This window comes from Globicephala melas, chromosome 3, assembly GCF_963455315.2.
Source record: "Globicephala melas chromosome 3, mGloMel1.2, whole genome shotgun sequence".
Lineage (NCBI taxonomy): Eukaryota > Metazoa > Chordata > Mammalia > Artiodactyla > Delphinidae > Globicephala > Globicephala melas.
The window spans coordinates 159,486,427-159,506,248 of record NC_083316.1 but is presented as its reverse complement, the minus strand read 5'-3'; the positions used below and the strand labels follow the sequence as shown (position 1 = coordinate 159,506,248).

Here is a 19,822-nt window from a genome sequence, read left to right as displayed (position 1 = left end):
GGCCAGCAGAGAAGACCCCCCGGACCTGGGGCTCGGGTGTGTTTGTGGTCTGAATGAGGCCACCACGCCCGGGCTGACTTCCTGGGTTTCTTTTTCACTTTGACTTGCCCTGGGAGGGGCGACGACACCTAACTTTTTTTTTCCTTTTAGTTTTTCTTGCTAAGCTTTAATGTGTTCCTGGGTGAGGACTGGGTGGCTGGGGTCTCTCCAGCAGCACAGAAGCTCGTCCGGGATTGCCACCCTCTTCGAGGACCTAATGGGGCAGGGGGTGACCAGGCTGGTCCCCCTCTTTCTCCTCCTGCTACCCCGGCAGGGCGGTGAGTCCCCTACCCTGGAGTAGTCCCCTATGGCTCTTCTTGCCGGGGCGGGGGGCTGTGTGTGTATATGTGGAGGGCTGTGGACCTGGTTCCCAGGGTTGTTTCTGTGTCTCTGGGCCTCAGTCTTTCCCTCTATCAAATGTGAGCTGGATGATCATGGATTCTGATGTCAGACTTGGGCATCTCCCCCCCGGTCTTGATTTTGTCTTCTGTGGGGTGGGCTGAAGCTCTGAATCTTTCCCACATCCCAGAGTTTAATGAGAAATAGCTAAGGAAGGGATAAAGACCAAGTATATATATTTTATATATATATATATATATATATATATAAAATAGTGTTATGTACCCAGTGTATGTAATATACATACTCTCTCTCCATCTTGTGGAATCGAATGGGAAGGGACCCAGCCCCCAGCAGATGACTAGGTTTGGACTCTCATCCCAGCTCTGCTGTTCCATGACCTCGGGCAACTTCTTTGTGCCTCAGTTTCCCTCTCTGTAAACTGGAGATCAGCAAGGTTTCGGGGCTTTTAGAGGTCAGGCAGGGCTGGAGACCAGCAAAAGGGAGAGGTACAGGGGACCCTGGATTGCTTTAGAGGAGCGGCCCGAGAGCTGGATGGGTGGGTGGATGGATGGATGGGTGAATGTATGGATAGATGAGTGGATGGGTGGATGGATGGATGGATGGATAGGTGAGTGGATGGATGGATGGATGGATGGATGGATGGATGGGTGGGTGGGTGGAAAGATGGATGGCTGAATAGATGAGTGGATGGGTGGATGGATGGATGGATGGATGGATGGATGGATGGATGGATGGATAGAAAGGTGGATGGGTGGGTGGGTGCAAGGATGGGAAAGTGGGCAGGTGCGTGGATGGTCACCGGGCAAGCCCCCTTCCCCTGAAGTGAAAGGCTGAGACTGTCATTTCTCTTCATTGCCTTTGCAGCTGAAACCTGTGGCACCATGGGATGCTGTTTTCAGGATCCGCCGTATCCGGAGGCAGACTCAGGTCTGGGGCAGTTCCCCATTGTGGGAGGAAGGGGTTGTACTGGGCTCTGACTGACCCATCCCAAGCAGCCACTCCCTCAGCTCCCTCCTGCCCAGCCAAAGACTGGGGTCTCAGTAGCCCCAACCCGACAGCCTGATGGCCTGTCCTCACCAAACTCAGGTGTCCTGGAGCAGTCACCTCTGTAAGCCTCATCTACTCCGTAACAGGGTCGCAGGACTGGTGTCTGTGTCCGTCCTGATTGGTCAGCATGTGGGGCTAAGCAGCTGTTAAACATTTTGAAGTTGCTCCGAGGCAAGCATTGCTGGAACATTCATGCTTGTAACAAAGTCACAAAATCTGCCACTGGGCAAGGCGTTTCATCTATTCTTTTGTTCCAGAAATATTTACCAAGCACGTACTACGTGCAGACACAGTTCTAGACATGAAGGAATCAGCTGCGAGCCCAGCTGTCCTCCTGGGGTCACAGCCTAGTGCAGGAGGTGGACAAGAGGCACACAAATGCATATCCTGCATACAATGACGTGCTAGGAAAGAAACAGAGCAGGGCGAGGGATGGAGAAGGAGGGGGCTACTTCAAATAGCCTAGTGCTTGAAGAGGTGACACTGAAGGAGAAATTGGAATGTCAAGATCTGGGCCAAGGACATTTCAGGCAGAGGGCATAGCACATGCAAAGGTCCTGAGGTAGGAGTGAGCCTGGTGTGTTTGAGGACCAGTGAAGTGGCTGAAGTGGCTGGAGGAGGAGGTGCAAGGGAGATGGCAGGAGACAGGCAGGAAGGGCACAGGAAGGTGCTGGAAGTCACAGCGTGTTTAGGCTGAGGTGACACCGGATTGCATAAGTGTCACAAAGATTCCTCTCTGGGGTGTGTCAGTTTGGGGACCCCACCCCCCCACACACTCTAATCTGTTCTCAAACCTCCAGGCTTAGCTTCGGGCCCCCGGGACCTAAACTGCTACCGGATACTCAGCAACGCTGGTTATGAATGTTCCTGGGAATATGAGGGCCCCGCAGCTGGGGTCAGCCACTTCCTGAGATGCTGGTGAGGATCCTGCCTTTGCTCCTGACCCCCTGCCTCTACTCTCAGATGTATGAGCTCGGCAGTGTCTTTGCCTCTTCCCGGGCCTCAGTTTCTCATGTCAGAAGGGAGGGCTGGGGATCTGTGTTGTGGGGTCAGCATGGGTGGGCATACAGTTTGGGCGGCAATTAGGATCCCTGTGGTCCTTCCTTCATCCTCACCCTGTGACTTATTCATCCATCTATTCATTTCTTCCTTCTCTCTGTGGCAGCCCATGTTAGGAGATTCTGGGATCCTCCAAACCCCTTAGTCCTAAGTTGATCCCTAAGAAAACCCCAGGCTGGGAAGCGGCGGTAAAAGGGGAAGAAAAGGATTCTGGGATGTGATGCACATCATCTGCTGTGGCCGCTGAGACTCAGTACCGATACCCTCCTTCCCGCAGCCTCAAGCCCGGGCGCTGTTGCTACTTTGCCGCAGGCTCAGCCACCAAGCTGCAGTTCTCCGACCAGGATGGCATATCCGTGCTCCACGCTGTCACTCTCTGGGTGGAATCCCGGGCTGCCAACTGGACAGAGAAGTCCCCCAACATTACCCTGAACCTCTACAGCTCAGGTCAGCACCCTGTTCTCTTCCTCTCCACTACCACTTCCTCACCCAGAGAAGCCTCTGGTCCCCAAGCCTAGACTTGAGGGAATTCTGGGTCCCTGGCAAGGGGCTGGATACTGCCAGCTGTTTTTACATCCAACTCTGTCATGTAACCTGGCAGAGTCTTTCATGGTCCCCTAACGGATCCCCTACTGATGAATATGTAGGTAGCTTCCGGTTTCTCCTTGATACTGTAATGTGGCCAAGACCCTGTTTGATCTTATAATTTTTTTTTTTTTTTTTTGCTGCATTGGGTCATCATTGCTGTGTGCGGGCTTCCTCTAGTTGCAGAGCGTGGGGGCTACTCTTCGTTGCGATGCTCTGGCTGCTCACTGTGGTGGCTTCTCTTTTTGCGGAGCACGGGCTCTAGGTGCGCAGGCTTGAGGAGTTGCAGCACACGGGCTCAGTAGTTGTGGCTCGCGGGCTCTAGAACACAGGCTCAGTAGTTGTGGCGCACGGGCTTAGTTGCTCCGCGGCATGTGGGATCTTCCCGGGCCAGGGATTGGACCCGTGTCCTCTGCATTGGCAGGCGGATTCTTAACCACTGTGTCACCAGGGAAGTCCCCCGTGTTCGGTCTTTAAAATCTGTTTTCACGAATCAATAACATATACTTAGTTTATACTCGTTGAACTGCTACTGTGTGCCATGCTCAGTCACAGGGGACATGGGCAAGGCCAATGGAGGTCACAGCACAGGGCTGGGACAAGGGTGAGATGAACGAGGCACCCTCCTTGGCCACAAGATGTTATGGGGGTGCCAAAAAACCTCAGTAGTCATTATAAACCATATCATGATGCAACTTTTCTTTTTTAATATTTATTTATTTATTTATTTGGCTCTTAGTTGTGGCACGCAGGATCTTTGTTGCCACGTGAGGGTTCTTTGTTGAAGCATGCGGGATCTTTTAGTTGCAGCATGCATGTGGGATCTAGTTCCCTGACCAGGGATCGATCCCAGGTCCCCTGCATTGGGAGTGCGAAGTATTGACCCATGGACCACCAGGGAAGTCCCATGATGCAACATTTTAAAAAAAATCAATATTAATGCAAAAAAAAAAGCCATGACAAATCAAATATCAGATTTTTTTTTTTTTTTGGCCACACTGCACAGCACGCAGGATCTTATTTCCCCGACCAGGGATCGAACCCACACCCCCTGCAGTGGAAGTGCAGAACCCTAACCACTGGACTGCCAGGGAATTCCCCAGAACTTCAAATAAAGACAGGATCTGACCCTGTATTTGTACAACCTTGCCTCCCTCTCCTCACCCTAATCTCAACCCTGTCCCTGCCTTCATGGAGCCCAGATTCATGTAGGGTGATGGACAAGACATGATCGTTACACATGATGAGATACCGCTGGGAGGTCAGGGAGGGCTCCAGCTCAAGGATGAAAAAGATCCAGTAGGAATAAAGATGGGGAAGTGTGGATACAGCAAAACAGAGGATACAGCAAGTGCAAAGACCCTGAGCTAGAATCAGGCACGGTATGACCGAGATGCAGAAAGCATGATAGATGTCTCTCCTCAGGCCAGGCTCCTTGAAGTGGGCTTAAAAAGTTAGTAAGATTTCCCTAATAGTCCTTCAGAAAAAAATAGAATCAGTTAATTACCCTCTCATCAGCAATTTACAAAAGTGCCTGTCTCACCACAGCCTTGCCAGCAATGAGTATTAATATTTTGAAGACACCTTTACTAATAGGATCCTGTGTATAAGTCTTAACTCTTTGACCCCAGGCTTAGATAGAATCCCAGGCTTAGATGGGACCTGTAGAGGTGCCCCTGATTCAAATTTGGGGAGCTTGGTGGTTTACTATGGGCCAGGAGGATCATGGGAAGATTTTCCAGAGTTTTCAGGACCAACAGCTCACACACATGCCGGCTTCCCCTTCCCAACCCCCAACTCTGCTTCCAGTTAAATACGACCCTCCCCCAGGAAACATCAAGGTGTCCAGGTCAGCGGGGCAGCTGCTCATGGAGTGGGAGACCCCAGCCCACCAGGATGGTGCTGAGGTACAGTTCCGGCACCGGACACCTGGCAGCCCATGGAAGTGGGTGAGTTTATTCCCCAGATCAGGGGTTTGCACAGGCACAGGGCACCCTCACACCTCTCCCATCAGTTTTGCAATCTCTATATCTATCACCCTTCCCACGGGGCCTCCACTCTTGCCCCATGTTTAGCCTCTGGGTCTCTCTGACATGAAGATCTGATTGTGATCTCCCTTGCTCACACACACTCCATGGCTCCCCACTACCCTCAGTAAGTCATCCTTATCTTCAGCTGGCCCTAGTTTCCCTCACTTGCCTCATGCTTCCTCTGGCCCCTTTTTGAATGGCCATCATTCTTTGCCTATGCCCTGGATTCCCAGCCTCTTTGCCTTGGTATATGCAGTTCCTTCCACCTGCATGCCCTCCTCTGTATCTGAGCACATGTGAATCCAACCCACCTTCGGGGTCCAGCTCAAGGGCTACCTCTTCCAGGAAACTACCTTTCCACCATTCCTCCCACCCTCCCTCCTTTCTTTTTTTCTATTTTTTTTTTTAAGCCGTGCTGTGTGGCATGTGGGGTCTTAGTTCCCCGACCAGGGACTGAACCCCTGCCCACTGCATTGGGAGCACAGAGTCTTAACTGGACTGCCAGGGAAGTCCCTCCTTTTTTAAATTCAGATGTAACTGACATACAAAATCATATTAGTTTCAAGTGTACAACATGATTTGATATTTGTATACATTGTGAAATCATCACCACAATAAGTCTGTTTAACTTCCGTCACCACACAGGCATGTTCCAGATTTTGCTTCTTGTAATGAGAACTTTTAAGATTTACTCTCTTAGCAACTTTCGGACAATACAGTTCAGTATTGTTAACTATAGTCACCATGCTGTACATTACATCCCCGGGACTTATTTATTTTATATTGATAACTTTGTACCTTTTGACCACCTTCACCCGTTTCGCCCACACACTACCCCTCACCTCAGGCAACCACTACTCTGTTCTCCGTATCTATGAGTTTGGTTTTTTGTTTGTTTTAAATTCACTTGTAAGTGAGATCATACAGTATTTGTCTTTCTCTGTCAGACTTATTTCACTCAACATAATGCCGTCAAGGACTATCCATGTTGCAAATGGCAGGATTTCCTTCTTTTTATGACTAAATAATATTCCATTGATACATGTACCACATTTTCTTTATGCATTCATCCATCGATGGACACTAAGATTGCTTTCACATCTTGGCTGCTGTAAATAATGCTGCAGTGAACATGAAGGTGCGTGTATCTTTTCCAATTAGTGTTTTGCTTTTCTTTGGATAAATACTCAGAATTGGTATTGCTGGATGATATGGTAGCTCTATTTTTAATATTTTGAGGAACTTGCACTCGGTTTTCCATAGTGGCTGCTGCAATTTACATCCCCACCAACAGTACACAGGGTTCCTTTTTCTCCACATCCTCGCCAACCATTGTTACCTCTTGTCTTTTTGATGATAACCATTCTGACAGGTGTGAGGTGGTATCTCGTTGTGGTTTTGATCTGCATTTCCCTGATGATGAGTGATGTTGAACACATCTTCATGTACCTGTTGGCCATCTGTATGTCTTCTTTGGACCTTCATTCATGCTTCAGCCACTCTATTCTCCCCTCTGTCCCCTGCAAGCAGGGCAAGCCTAGGCTTGCAAGAAACCTCAGCCCTGACCAAGTCCCCAAGGAGTCCCTGGTTTGGAAGAGACAGAGAACACCCACACAGCTTCTGAATTGTGGTGTCTCCCCCTCCCTCAGCCTGGGAACATCTTGAGTCCAGGGAGTTGCTTCAGTTTGGGCCCCATCTTCCCTCCAAATGTTGTGCCCCTCCCTGAGCCTCAGTTTTCCCATCAAGTGAATGGGTTCGGATCAGTCAGAGGCAGGTGACATGGGACTCCTGTTGGGGAGGGGCATCTCTTTGCTTTTTATCTCCAGCCCCCTAACACACTCTGCAGTGGACCCTCTCAGCCCCCCTTTGCAGATGAGGAAACTGAGGCTCAGGATGTCCAGGGACCTCTCAGCATCAGCCGGGGGGTGTGGGGCTAGCTGGGTCCTAAACTTGCCTCTCCTCATCCACGACACCACAAACAGATAGGTTTTGTCTCTTAAAATATTTTTTTAGGAAATTATAAAAATATAATTTTGCCTCCTAAAATAATTATTTTATTTTATTTTTTAATTTCTGGCCTCGACACACGGCTTGTGGGATCTTAGTTCTCTGACCGGGGATTGAACTCGGGGCCGCGGAAGTGAACGTGCCTAACCACTGGACTGCCAGGAAATTCCCCCAAATAATGCTTTTAAAAAAAAAAAACAAACTTTTTTATTTTGGAATAATCTTAGATTTTCAGAAAAGTTACAAAGAAGTACATAGAGCCTTCACCCAGCGTCCCCACAGGTTAATGGCTTTCGTTCCCAAGTTTGTCTGTCACTGGTCTCTCGCTATGAACTAAACTCCAGAGTTTATTTGGATTATCACCCACTTTTCCAAGAATGTCCTCTTTCTGTTCTCAGATCCAATCCAGGATTCCATGTTACATTTAGCAAAGTAATTGTTGAAAATTTCAAAAAAGCTAGAATGTTCAACACCCAAATGTAAAACAATGTATAAATATGGTCTTGTTTTAGGGCGACTGTGGACATCAGGATGATGCTGGCTTCGGTGAGAATAATAGTGACCATGACAGCGGTAGCAAGTTAGCATTAATTAGGCACCCACTGTGTGCTAGACCCAGTGCTAAATCCTCTGTAGGCTTGTTTGCGCCTCCCTGTAGTTCAGTATTGGATTATTCCCATTTCACAGGTGAGGAAACAAAGGCTTGGGCTTGTGAAGCCTTTGGCCAAGTTCACATCCCTAGTAGGTGGCCTTGCTGAGACTTGAACTCCAGACAGTAGAAGAAGTGGGTGATCCTTGAGGCCCCAAGAGCACAGGACCTGGCCTATTCTGGCTGTGTCCTCAGGGTCTGGCACATGATTAGCTCTCAATAATTGTACACAGTTGGCACTCAATAAGTGCATGTGCACAGTTGGAGCTTAATATGTGCATGATGGCTAAGTGACCAGTGCCAAGCCCTGGGTGCTCCTGGCTTTGGGACAGCCCCTTTGCTTGATGTTTGATCTGCTTCTTCCCAGAGTCATGCCTCTGCCCCTTGGAGATGGACACGGCCCAGGAATTCCAGCTGCGGCGACGGCTGAGGCCGGGGGTCTCCGGAGGTCCCTGGAGCAGCTGGAGCAGCCCTGTGTGCATCCCCCCTGGTGAGAGCACCCTGGACCACAGGAAGGGAGACGGGCATTAGAAAGATGGTAGTAGTATTAGAAATAAGGCGGTGAGCGTTAGCGTTAAGGTGATGGATGTTAGAAATAAGGCTGCCGAAGAAATTAGGGAAAATTAGTGCAAGGTGGCAGGGCAGTGGGCAAGTTTCACTTTGTAAAATGTGGCAAATCCATAATAAAAAGAAAACATTTATCAGTCTTTCTCTCCTTCCAATTAGTTTGGTGGGTTTTGTTCTTTGAAAGCCGAACAAGGAGTTGATGGGTGCAAGTGGCTGTGTCGTGAAGGCAGATTTTTCCAAATGACACAGGAAGCTGGAGCCAGGGCAGCTCCAGAGTGGAGACGTGGCCTGAGGTGGGGGTGGGAGGGAGAGCTGGGGGGAGTGACTGTCAACATTTGTCCCCCTACCCTTTGAGCTGGAGCTTCCTCCTGCCCAGCCAAGTGCGTATCTGCTGGGAAACAACTCTGACGGCTGTTTTCAGATTTTTTTTTAATTGTAGTAAAAAAAGACATAATATAAAATTTGCCATTTTAACCATTTTTAGCCAGTTGCATTAAGTATATTCACACTATCATGGAGTGGATCTCCATGTTTGCAGATTTTGAAAACTACTTAACGACCCATGGAATCTCATTGGAGGGAAGGAAAAGGTCCTGGGTCCCAATCCAGGGTCTGCAGGACGTTGTGAGCAAGGACGCCACCCCCAGTGTCACTGTCTTGCTGTCTCATTGCAGAAAACCCCCCACAGGCCAAGGTGAGGTTCTCGGTGGAGCAGCTCCGCCCGAATGGGAGGAGGAAGGTGACCTTCCATGAGCAGGTAATGGGACCATCGCAGGTCTGTGGGGTGGCCCGAGGACAGAGAGAAGGAGACAAAAGGCTGGAGTGGAAGTGTTTAAAAGGAGGGAGATGAGCCGTGGAGGTGGTAGGGACCGGAAGGACTGTGGGTTGAACTCTGAAGGTAATGGGGAACCATGGAGGGTGTGTGAGCAGAGGAAGGATATGGCTGGACTCAGGTGTTCACAGGCTCCCTCTGGCAGCCATTGGGGGAGCAGAGTTTGGGGGGCTCACGTGAAAGCTGGAAGGCCAGGAAGGGGTTGACTGTGCTGGTCTGGATGGGAGATGATTTGTTTGAAGTCCCCCAAACAGCTCATTAAGTACAGTCGAATGAACCCATTTTCCAGAGGAGGAAACTGAGGTGCAGAGGGGAAATCCCCTGCCTGAGTCAGGGCAAACTCACCATACGTTTCAACCCCTGGCTTCACCATAATTGATTCTACCAGGTCCCCAATGGGCTGGCACGATAAAGCTGTAGTGAAGCTCCTTCTCGTCCTAGGTTTCCTATAATTTGAATTTCTTTACTTAGGAAAAATGTCCAGGCTCGAAGTAACTGGGTCCAAAGACAGAAACATTTTTTTTCTCTGGCTTTCAGTGGGTTTTGCCAAATTATTCCCCCCTCCCCCTAAACCAATGAGCAGTGGATGTGTCAGTTTCCCAGCAGCCTTGCCAGCACTGAGGTTTACTATTTTTAAAAAAATTTTCATACATGTCATCAGCTGTGGCCCGTGGATGAGCCTGTGCTCGTGGGCAGCATCCTGATGTCAACCCACGGGGACGACGTGCATGTTCAGGTCCCCACAAACCATCTCTCACACTCACAACAGCTGCCCCAGCTGGAGCTTCCAGAAGGCTGCCTCGGGCCCGACTCAGGCATGGAGGTGACCTACCATGTCCACCTGCATATGCTGTCCTGCCCATGTAAGGCCAAGGCCACGAGGACTCTGCGCCTGCGGAAAAATCTCAGCCTCTCGGGTGCCGCCTATGACCTGGTTGTCTTTTCCCGGAATCGCTTTGGCCTCGGTCCCAACCAGACATGGCACATTCCTGCCTATATCCACTCAGGTGCCTTTGGCTGGGCAGTGGTGGGGGGGGGGCCTCTTGGAGCTGAGTACGTACTCGAGCCTCAGCTAGACTAGAGTGAAGCGAGCGAGGCACAAAAATGTAATGTGGTGTCTAATTTAGGAGCGTGTAAAGTAAGTATTCAAAATGCATAGCATTAAAAAATGCATAGCGCTATAGTGTAATAGTTAAAAAATTTCTCACTGGCAAACTGTGGCCCAGGCCAAACACTTGTTTTTGTAAATAAAGTTTTATTGGGACCAGGGCCAAGACCAGGATGTGGCAAGCAAGGCAGGGTCATGCAAATACAGGGTTGATCCTGTCTTTATTTAAAATCTAGACATTTTGCTCATTTTATATACATGTATACATATATTAAATATATACATATATTTATACACAATGAAAAAATCAATGGCGATGATGTGGATAAAAGGGAACCTTCATACACTGTTGGCAGGAATGTAAATTTGTGCAGCCACTATGGAAAACAGTATGGAGATTCCTCAGAAAATTAAGACTAGAACTACCATATGATCCAGCAATTCCGATTCTGGGTATTTATCCAAAGAAAAAGAAAACATAATTGGAAAAGATATATGCACCCTTATGTTCATTGCAGCATTATTCACAATAACCAAGATATGGAAACAACCTAAGTGCCCATCAATGGATGAATGGACAAAAAAGATGTGGTGCATGTATACAACGGAATACTACTCAGCCATGAAAAAGAATGAAATGTTGCCATTTGTGACAACATGCGTGGGCCTTGAGGATATTATGCTTAGTGAAACAATTCAGCTGGAGAAAGACAAATACCCTATGATTTCACTCAGATGTGGAATATAAAAACCAACCAACCAGCCAACCAACCAACCAAACAAACAAACAACTGACTGACTAAATAGATGGAGAAACCAAAACTAATACCTAGATATAGAGAACAGATTAGTGGTTACCAGAGGGGAAGAGGCAAGGGGAGGGGAGGGGTAAAGGGGATCAACTGTATGGTGACAGATGGAAACTAAATTTTTCATGTTGAGCACACAGTAGGGTATTCAGAAGTCAAAATATAATATTGTGCACATGAAACATTTTTATTATTATAATATTATAAACCAGTGTTACCTCAAAAAAAATCTAAAATTTAAAAATTAAGGTTTCTATGTATGTATGTAAACGTATGTATTTTATTGAGGTAAAGTTCACATATCAACATGAACCATTTTAACAAGTACAATTTGATGCCCTAATTACATTCACAATGTTGTGCAATCATCACCTCTGTCTAGTTCCAGAACCTTTTCATCATGCCCAAAAGGAGACCCCCTCCCCCTTAGCAGTCACTCCCCCTCCCCCTCCCCCAGCCCCTGACAGTCACCAATCTGCTTTCTGTCTCTGTGGATTTGCCTGCTCTGGACATTTCATAGAATTAATCATCTACTATGTGACCTTCTGTGTCTGGCTTCTTTCACAGCCTGATGTCTTCAAGATTCATCCACATTGTAGCAGGCATCAGTGCTTCATTCCTTTTTATGGCTGAGTAATATTCCACTGCGTGAATGGGCCCATTTTGTTTATCTGTTTTTCCACTGACGGACATTTGAGCTGTTTCCATTGTTTTGGCAACTGTGAATAGTACTCAGTACATATTTTTATGTTCATTTTGATTTTTTAAAAAATATTGCATTAGCAGAGTGTTGATCTCGGTGATTGAGTTCTTTGGCGCCTCCTTAATTTCATGCCCTGCTCGCTTCGCCTTAGTCCTGAGCCTGCTGAGCACCCAGCTGGGCTGTTAGGATGATGCCCATTTCAGAGATGAGATGACCGAGGCTCAGACAGATGAAGCCACTTGCCAGGGTGACACAGCAGCAAGTCTGTCAGCTCCTGGTCTGCTTTGGGCCATGGCCTCGCTATGTGACCTTGGGCTGGTGGCTCTCCGGCTTCGAGCCTCAGGTTTTATATCATTGGGATAATCATCGTCCCACTTTGTGGGAAAGTGGCGCCTGTAAAATGCTCGGCACTGGCCTGGCGCATACAGTCGGAACTCAATAAATGATAGCTATTGTCCCTAGAATTGGAAGCAGTACCCACCTCTCAGGTTGGTGCAGGTGACCTTGCTGTAGGGAGTGGAGAGAGGAGCCCAGGGGGCTGAGTGGGTCTGTCCTCGGGGCTCTGAGCTCTGGTCCAGCCGGGAGGCTCCTCCTCCACCACAGCCACCCACCGCTGGGCAAAGTGGGTGGTGGGTGGCCAGGCATCTGCTGGACCAGGAGATGCCCACTAGCCTGACAGGGTAGTAGTGGCAGCCTAGGGAGCACTGACTGTGGGCATCCTGGCAGGGAACCCACAGTTAGGCTGGGGGAGGACTCGATTCATTCAAACAGCCCCTGCTGTCCCCTCTGTGCTCAGCCCCCATCCTGGCAGCCCCCAGCGTAGGGAGACAGAACCAGATACAGACACTCCTGGCCCTGGGGGGTTAGAGCTTGTCAAGAGGGTGGGATGTGGCTATAGGAGCCTTGGGTTGGGGGGAGCATGAGGCAGCTATTCTGATGTGCCTCTCTTGTCTTCTTCCAGAACCAGGGGTTCTGAATATCAGTACCAGAGCCAACAGGACCACCATGCATTGGCCAGCCCAGGCCCAGGGCATGACATACTGCATTGAGTGGCAGCCCCAGGGCCAGGACGAGAGCCTTGCCACCTGCACCCTGACGGCACCCCAGGACCGGGACCCTGATGGAATGGGTACCGTAATATCGGTTGCCCTGCATCCTCCATTAGAGCTCCTGGTCAGCTCAAACCTACAGGCATCATCCTTGTGGGGTGTCTGAGGCCCAGAGAGGTCTTGCCACTTGCGCAAGGTCACACAGAGGTGGGGACAGGCCAAGACAGACCCTTCCACTCATGCAGGTCTGGTGCTTCCTGCTGGGATCCTGGGGTGTCAGGGCTCAGCCCTGGGAAAGTTGCACCCCAGCAGGTAATGAGTTTCACGTCCCAGGGTGTTTGTTAAACATTCACCGTGCCAGGAAAGGTAGCAGCTAGCAAGATGCAGGTGGCAAATTAATGAGGCCTCTGTAGGGAAAGGGAGGGTGCCAAATGGCCCAAGCAGCCTCTCACTCTCTGACGTGGTCTTGGCCGGGGCCCCAGGAAGCCTCAGCCCCAGCCTGGGGAGCTCCCAGCCAGGGGAGACAGAGCTGGATGCAGACACCCCGGTGCCATAGAGTAGGAGCTGTGTTGGAGGGGGTGGGGACAGGTTGGGAAGGGGCGGGGATGGGGTGGCAACGGGCATGAGGACGGAATCCTGGAGGAGGGGACATTGGTGCAAGGGCTTTAAAGCATGGGTAGGAGTGCTCTAAGAGTTCCTGGCAGATGGCACAGGTGCGGAGGTGGGGACACAATCTATTTACTGGTCTGACCCTTGCTCATCCTTCCAGCAACGCACAGCTTGAGCCAAGCATCTGGGGCAATGCGGCAGGAGTGTTACCGCGTCACTATCTTTGCCTCTGCATACCCGGAGAAGCCCACCTCGTGGTCCACCGTCTTGTCCACCTTCCACTTTGGAGGCAATGGTGAGTAGCCCAAACCTGCAGGGTGGTCTCCCCAGGGGACTCGGCAGTGTCCTTGGGTATCAGGAAGGGGGAATACCATTTAGAGGCACCTACTGCCTATCAGGCCCTGGCCAGAAGCCAGACACATAGAAGTCAGCTCAGTCAACTCTTAAGATACTCCAAGAGGCATTGCACCATTATATAGTAAGAAAACTGAGGCTCAGAGAGGGGAAGTGATGACACCAAGAGTGGTGGAACTGGCAGACACAGCTGACTCTGTGGCCAAGGTTCCCTGGGTCTCTGGACAGTAGCAGGCTGGGCAGGCAGGAAGTACTCAACCAGCACCCTTGGAGCTGACTGTGGTAAAGGATGTTGGTTGCAGCCTCGGAGGCCGGGAGCCCACAACATGTGTCTGTAAAGAAACTCAGCCAGGATTCAGTGTCTGTGGACTGGACACCATCTCTGCTGAGCACCTGCCCCGGCGTCCTGAAGGAGTACATTGTGCGCTGCCAGGATGAGGCCAGCAACCAAGTATCCGGTACGTGAGGCAGCACAGGCCTGGCTGGGGGAGGAAGGGCTCTGGCCTTGAGTTCTGCCTTGCTGTGTGACCCTGGACACCTCACTGTCCCTCTCTGGGCCTTGGTTTTCACACCCATGGAACAATAGAGTTGGACTCAAGGGTCTTGACTGGCCCTTTAGACGGCAACTCCCATGGAGCAGGGATGACTTTCTCCATTCTACAGATGGGGAAACTGAGGCCTGGGAAGGGATTCACCTGCCCAAAGGTTAAACAAGCTTGGATTTGAGCTCAGTTAGGTGCCCCTTCCTGCCCCATAGGAGGGAAAGAAATGAGGATGTACAGGGCGGTCTCACCAGGGCTGAAACGTCCTGTCCTTTCCCACATTGGGAGCCTCTTCCTCCCCGCTGGGTAACATAGCCTTGCGAGAATACAGCCTCGCCCGTCCATCTCCTGCAGCAACAGGCCAGGCCGCCAAGACCATGAGTTTATATCCTGCCTTCCCTCCTCGAGCCCAGCACAGGGGCGGGAGGGGGGGGGGAGGGGGGAGGAGGGGGGAGGGGGGAGGGGGGAGGAGGGGGAGGGGGGAGGAGGGGGGAGCGGGGGCTGCTCTGACATCAGACATAGACATTCTGCCATCAGCTTGGTCACCCTCCGTTGTTTAGAGGGGGTAAATGAGGCCAAATGGGGGTCGGTGACTTGTTCACAGTGGCGCAGCTGGAAGCAGCCCATTTGCTGAACACCAGTTTGCCAAAAGTCAAATTGCTGAAGATTTATACACCAAATGCCCATTTGGCCAAATGTACCAACTTCCCTGAAATTTCTTTGGAAGAATATTCCTCTTGAATATTTACAACGAATATGGATTTAGGGTTCTAGGAATTTTTCTTCTGTACGACAGCCAACAACTGTATTCTCATTTTAAAGAATTTTATGGGGTGCTTTATTTTTTAAAAATCATCCAATTCCACAGACACTTGTTGAGATCCAACTTTGTGCTGAGGTGCTGGGGACACTCGGGGAACAACTTAGACAAAGTTAACCCTGACCTTGTCCCTAAAGATGAGAAAGAGGTGAGGGAGGAAGGCATGTAGTTATCTGGCGAAAGGGTGAACCAGGCCAGGGAAACAGCCAGTGCAAAGGCCCTGAGGTTTGGGATTGAACCTGGTGCCTTTTAGGGAGCTCTGAGGAGAAGGCAGATGCGGCTGGAAAGGAGTGGCCTAGGAGCGAGTGAAGGGCAAATTGGTCAGAATTTGAGAAAAAAACAGCATCATTCACTGAATATTTTGATGAAGAATATTTTCCAAATAAGTTTGATGTGAATGGGTGCATTTAGGGAAGATTATTCAGCAAAATGTCTGTGAGCCCCTACTCCCACCCCCAGGGTGGAGCCCAGAGTAAAGGGGATTTAGGGACACACGCTGCCTCCCGCCCACAGAGCTGTCAGTGAATGCCACAGAGACCCAGATCACCCTCCAGGGCCTGCGGGCTGCCACCGCCTACAAGGTGCAGGTTCGAGCAGACACAGCCAAGTGGCGGGGTGCCTGGAGCCAGGCCCTGCGCTTCACCGTCGGTGAGTGAGGGGGCGGGCCCGGGTACTTACCCAGCATGCACTGCCCCATCCCACATGTCAGCAAGCAGTCCCATCCTGACCCTCCAACCTTCCATGGCTCCCCATGCATCCCTCTCAGGAGAAAGTCGCAGGCTGACCTGCTCCCAACTCCTTCACCTCTGCTGCAGCTTCTCCTCATGAACCTTCTCTTACGCTGGCTTTTCCTTGCAGGCTTCTCTGTCTGGAATGTTTGGTCTCCTTGTCAAACTCCTATTCATCCTTCAAAACTCAGCTCAAAAGCTCTCTCCTCCAGGAAGCCTTCCAGGCTTCCTTCTGGGCACCCCCCCCCACTGCCCCTCCTACCTGGCCTGACGCCTTGGGAGTGTGTGTGGGTGTCTGTGTGGGCTCTGCCTCCCCCAGCCTTGGAGCTCCTGGGGAAAGGAAGGGAGCAGGGGGGCTATTTATTGAGTGAATGAATGAATACGAATGAATGAGTATCTCATCACAAACATAAGGAGGTGGGCTCCATTGTCTTGGGGTGTGTGGCAATGAGAGATTTGGAGACCAAATGATCCCTGTTCCTGCCACGGTCCCTGCCTGTTGTCCTTGTTGTGAAGTCTGGTCCCAAGAGAACCAGTGAGCCAGACTGGGTGTGCAGTGGGCTGGTCTGGGTCCGGGGGAGCAACCACACGGGCCCTACCTGCAGGCTCTCAGAGCTACAGTGTCCTGAGCACTTATTGTGTGCCAGGGCTTTATCCTGTAGTCACAGGGCAGGCGGGGTCCCACCTCACAGAGGAGGAAACTGAGGCACAGAGGGATTCACAGTATACCAGGGTCAGCAGTGAGTTGATGGAGGGCACGCCCCTCCCACTCCCTCCTCAATGAGAAGCAGGAGGTGGCTCTCCCCCAGCCCAAGCTCTTCTGCTCCCAGAAGTCCAGGTCTCTGAGTCGTCCGATTTGTCCATCTTCCTCGCATCTTTTGGGAGCTTCGTGAGCATCCTTCTCCTGGGAATCTTTGGGTACCTCGGCTTGAACAGGTAACTTGCACCCCTTCCCCCGAGATGATCTGTAATAGTGATAGTAAGAATAGTAATAACTGCTCCCCCCCAAGTAGGTTTTTATGTCCACTTTCGAGATGAGGAAACTGAGGCCCAGGCCCAGGCATCCAGCTGTGGCGACAGTGCTGGGATTTCAATCCGGGTCTGTCAGTCTCCCGTACCCCTGACCCCTTGGCCACATCCTCACTCCCCTTATTATAACCTAATGGAGATGAAAAAAAATAAGTCAGAACTATTAAAAAGTAAGAACGAACAGAAGCACTGACCAGTTCTCCTCCTTCCCCAGGGCTGTAAGGCACCTGTGCCCACCCCTGCCCACACCTTGTGCCAGCACTGCCGTCGAGTTCTCTGGCAGCCAGGGGAAGCAGGTAAGGGCCCCCTTTCTAATTCCAGGTCTTGTTTATTGGGTCCATATCTGGACCAGGGCTCTGAAGAGTAATGGCTATGCATTAACTCATTTTACTTTCCCCCAACCCACTGGTGCAAGAACTCCAAAAGCCTGTCCAATTTTATAGACAGGCAAATAGAAACCCAAAGGGGAACCTCGTGTAGGCCATTTACTAGTAACAGAAACAGAACTGAAGTGAGTTCCACAAAGGAACCTGATGGAAAAAAAAAAAATCCAAGGTGGTGGGCTTCAGGCATGGCTGGATCCAGGAACTAGGACTCCATCTCTTTGTGGTGCTATCCTCCCTTCAGGCTTCTATCTCAGGCAGGCTCAGCCTTCCCCCTGTGGAAGCAGGGTATCCATTTTTCCCATTAACTGGAGCAGAATTCTCAGACATCACTGATTGGCCCAGCTTGGGTCATATGCCCATCCCTTAGCCTATCACTAGAACCAGGGGGTAGGAGTGTTCTGATTGGCTGGGCCAGGATCACATGCCAATGGCAAGAGCTGGCGTGGGGCTACTGCCCTGTCCAACCACATCAACTAAGAGAGGAGAAGGGACAATTTTCCAAAGAGAAATGGGGGGTCCTTCCAACTGATCCTTGAATTGGTCTCGGGTTTTAGAGAATTAAGCCAGAAGGGACCTGGTCCACTCCATCCTTGTGTGGATGAGAAATAGGGCCCTGCCCACAGCCTTGACCCCTCCGTCCGTCTCCAGGTTTGGCAGTGGAACAGCCCGGCAGACTTCCCAGAGGAGGTGTCCCAGCAAGGGGCCCTGGTGGTGAACATATCCTGGGACAAAGGAGAGCGAACTGACGTGGACACAGCTGGGCTTCTCAAGGAGAAGATGGAGCTGCCTCTGGGTGCCCCTGAGCCAGCCCTGGACATGGAGCTGCCCTTGAAAGACAGGAAATGGGTGCAGGGATGCCCTGAGGCTGGGACTCTGGGGCCTGGCTGGAAGGACAGTCTGGAGGACAGCCCTGCCCAGGCAGCTGGACTCCCGCTGCTCCTGGGAGACCTAAGGCAGATCCCCAAATTCCGTTCCCAGGGAGAAACAGAAACATCTGCCTCCCCTTACAGATAGGAAGACCAATGATCGCAATCATGACAGTCGGTTATTAAGTACTTATTGCATACCCAGCCTGTTCTTTCTAGGCACGTGATGCCCTGAATCCCCATAGCCGCCTTGAGGTACATGGCTGTCTTATTAACCTATTTCAGTGAGCCTCAGTGAGGCTCAGAGAGGGCGAGTGGCTGGCCTGTGGCCACACAACACAGGCAGGAGTCTAACCCAGGCGGAGTGACTCAGACCCCATCCCCACTGCCCAGGCTCTGGCGTCAGTGCCCCCCACCAACACCCACTCTGTCCAGCACTGGTTGCCACATGTCCTGTGGTGGGAACCCTACAAACCGCCATGAAACGGGAGCTGCTACCCAGGGCCAGGGCCTGGCATCCATGGAGCAAGGCGCTGTTGGCCTGTTGGGGGTGTGTGGGATAGACTGGAGGGGGGCCCAAACGGTCTCAGGCTGATCCCAGGGTCCTGGGCTGGGCATCCTGTCCCAGAAGCATTGGATGGGGAATCTGGGCACAGAGTTCCCGGCTGCATTGCAGGGTCTCCAGGCTTGGAGGATCTAGGTGTGAGGAAAAGAATGGGAGCTCTAAGCATTCTGAGGAGGGGCATTGGCACCTCCCTGGCCTCAGACTCCTCCCCTATAAAATGGGGGTGAAAAAGTAAAATAAAATAAAAAATAAAATGGAAACGCGGCTGCTGCTTTCACTACGGCTCATTACAAAGCCGCCCATCAGTTACGGAGGTACTTGGAGAAGTCGGGGGTGCTGGACACGCTGACCAAGGTATTGGTAGTCTTATATGAAGAACCAGAGAAACCTAATAGTGCTTTGGATTTTTTAAAACATTGCTTAGGAGCTGCTACCCCAGAAAATCTAGAAATAGAGCTGCTTCGCCTAGAATTGGCAGAAATGGAAGAGAAATATGAAGCAATTGTAGAAGAAAATAAAAAACTGAAAACAAAGGAGAAAGTTCAGTAAACTTATGGTGGAGAGGAAGAAAATACCCTACTACAAGCCACAACATCTTTGGGAAGATGTAGATTATTGCATATCAAGTATTTGTGCAGTGCAGTTATGAATGGGATTTAAATTTTAGTTTCCCAGTAATTTTAAAGATTTATATAAAAAGAGTTTTCATTAGGTTTGATTGTATTAAATATTAAAAATCACCGAGTGGTTTAAAAAGATAGGACGGGGACTTCCCTGGTGGCGCAGTGGATAAGAATCCTCCTGCCAATGCAGGAGACACAGGTTCGATCCCTAGTGCGGGAAGATCCCACATGCCCCGGAGCAACTAAGCCCGTGTGCCACAACTACTGAGCCCACGTGCCACAGCTCCTGAAGCCCGCACGCATCAATGAAGACCCAATGCAGCCCAAAATAAATGAAATTAAATCTTAAAATAAAGGACTTTAGGGCTTCCCTGGTGGCGCAGTGGTTGAGAGTCCGCCTGCCGATGCAGGGGACACGGGCTCGTGCCCCGGTCTGGGAAGATCCCACATGCC

At 50.5% G+C, this 19,822-nt stretch overlaps 1 protein-coding gene across 1 annotated transcript; it reads left to right on the top strand.

The window, feature by feature from the left end:
• Positions 1 to 170: 170 nt before the first annotated feature.
• On the top strand, positions 171 to 18,329 carry IL12RB1 (interleukin 12 receptor subunit beta 1). The gene is made up of 16 exons (XM_030880141.2): positions 171 to 317; positions 1,267 to 1,329; positions 2,250 to 2,367; positions 2,786 to 2,955; positions 4,903 to 5,042; positions 7,643 to 7,676; positions 8,147 to 8,269; positions 9,021 to 9,103; positions 9,948 to 10,185; positions 12,760 to 12,927; positions 13,617 to 13,751; positions 14,113 to 14,268; positions 15,686 to 15,820; positions 16,689 to 16,836; positions 17,144 to 17,225; positions 17,964 to 18,329. The coding sequence occupies exons 1-16, from the start codon at positions 257 to 259 to the stop codon at positions 18,327 to 18,329; spliced, it is 2,220 nt and encodes a 739-aa protein (XP_030736001.2). The 5' UTR covers positions 171 to 256.
• Positions 18,330 to 19,822: the final 1,493 nt, after the last annotated feature.

Bases quoted from the DNA above. Each gene is read 5' to 3' on its own strand.
- IL12RB1 (XM_030880141.2), top strand. From the start codon at position 257: ATGGGGCAGGGGGTGACCAGGCTGGTCCCCCTCTTTCTCCTCCTGCTA. The intron at 9,104-9,947 runs GTAATGGGACCA...CACTCACAACAG, and splicing joins AGGTGACCTTCCATGAGCAG to CTGCCCCAGCTGGAGCTTCC. The intron at 15,821-16,688 runs GTGAGTGAGGGG...CTCAATGAGAAG, and splicing joins GGCCCTGCGCTTCACCGTCG to CAGGAGGTGGCTCTCCCCCA.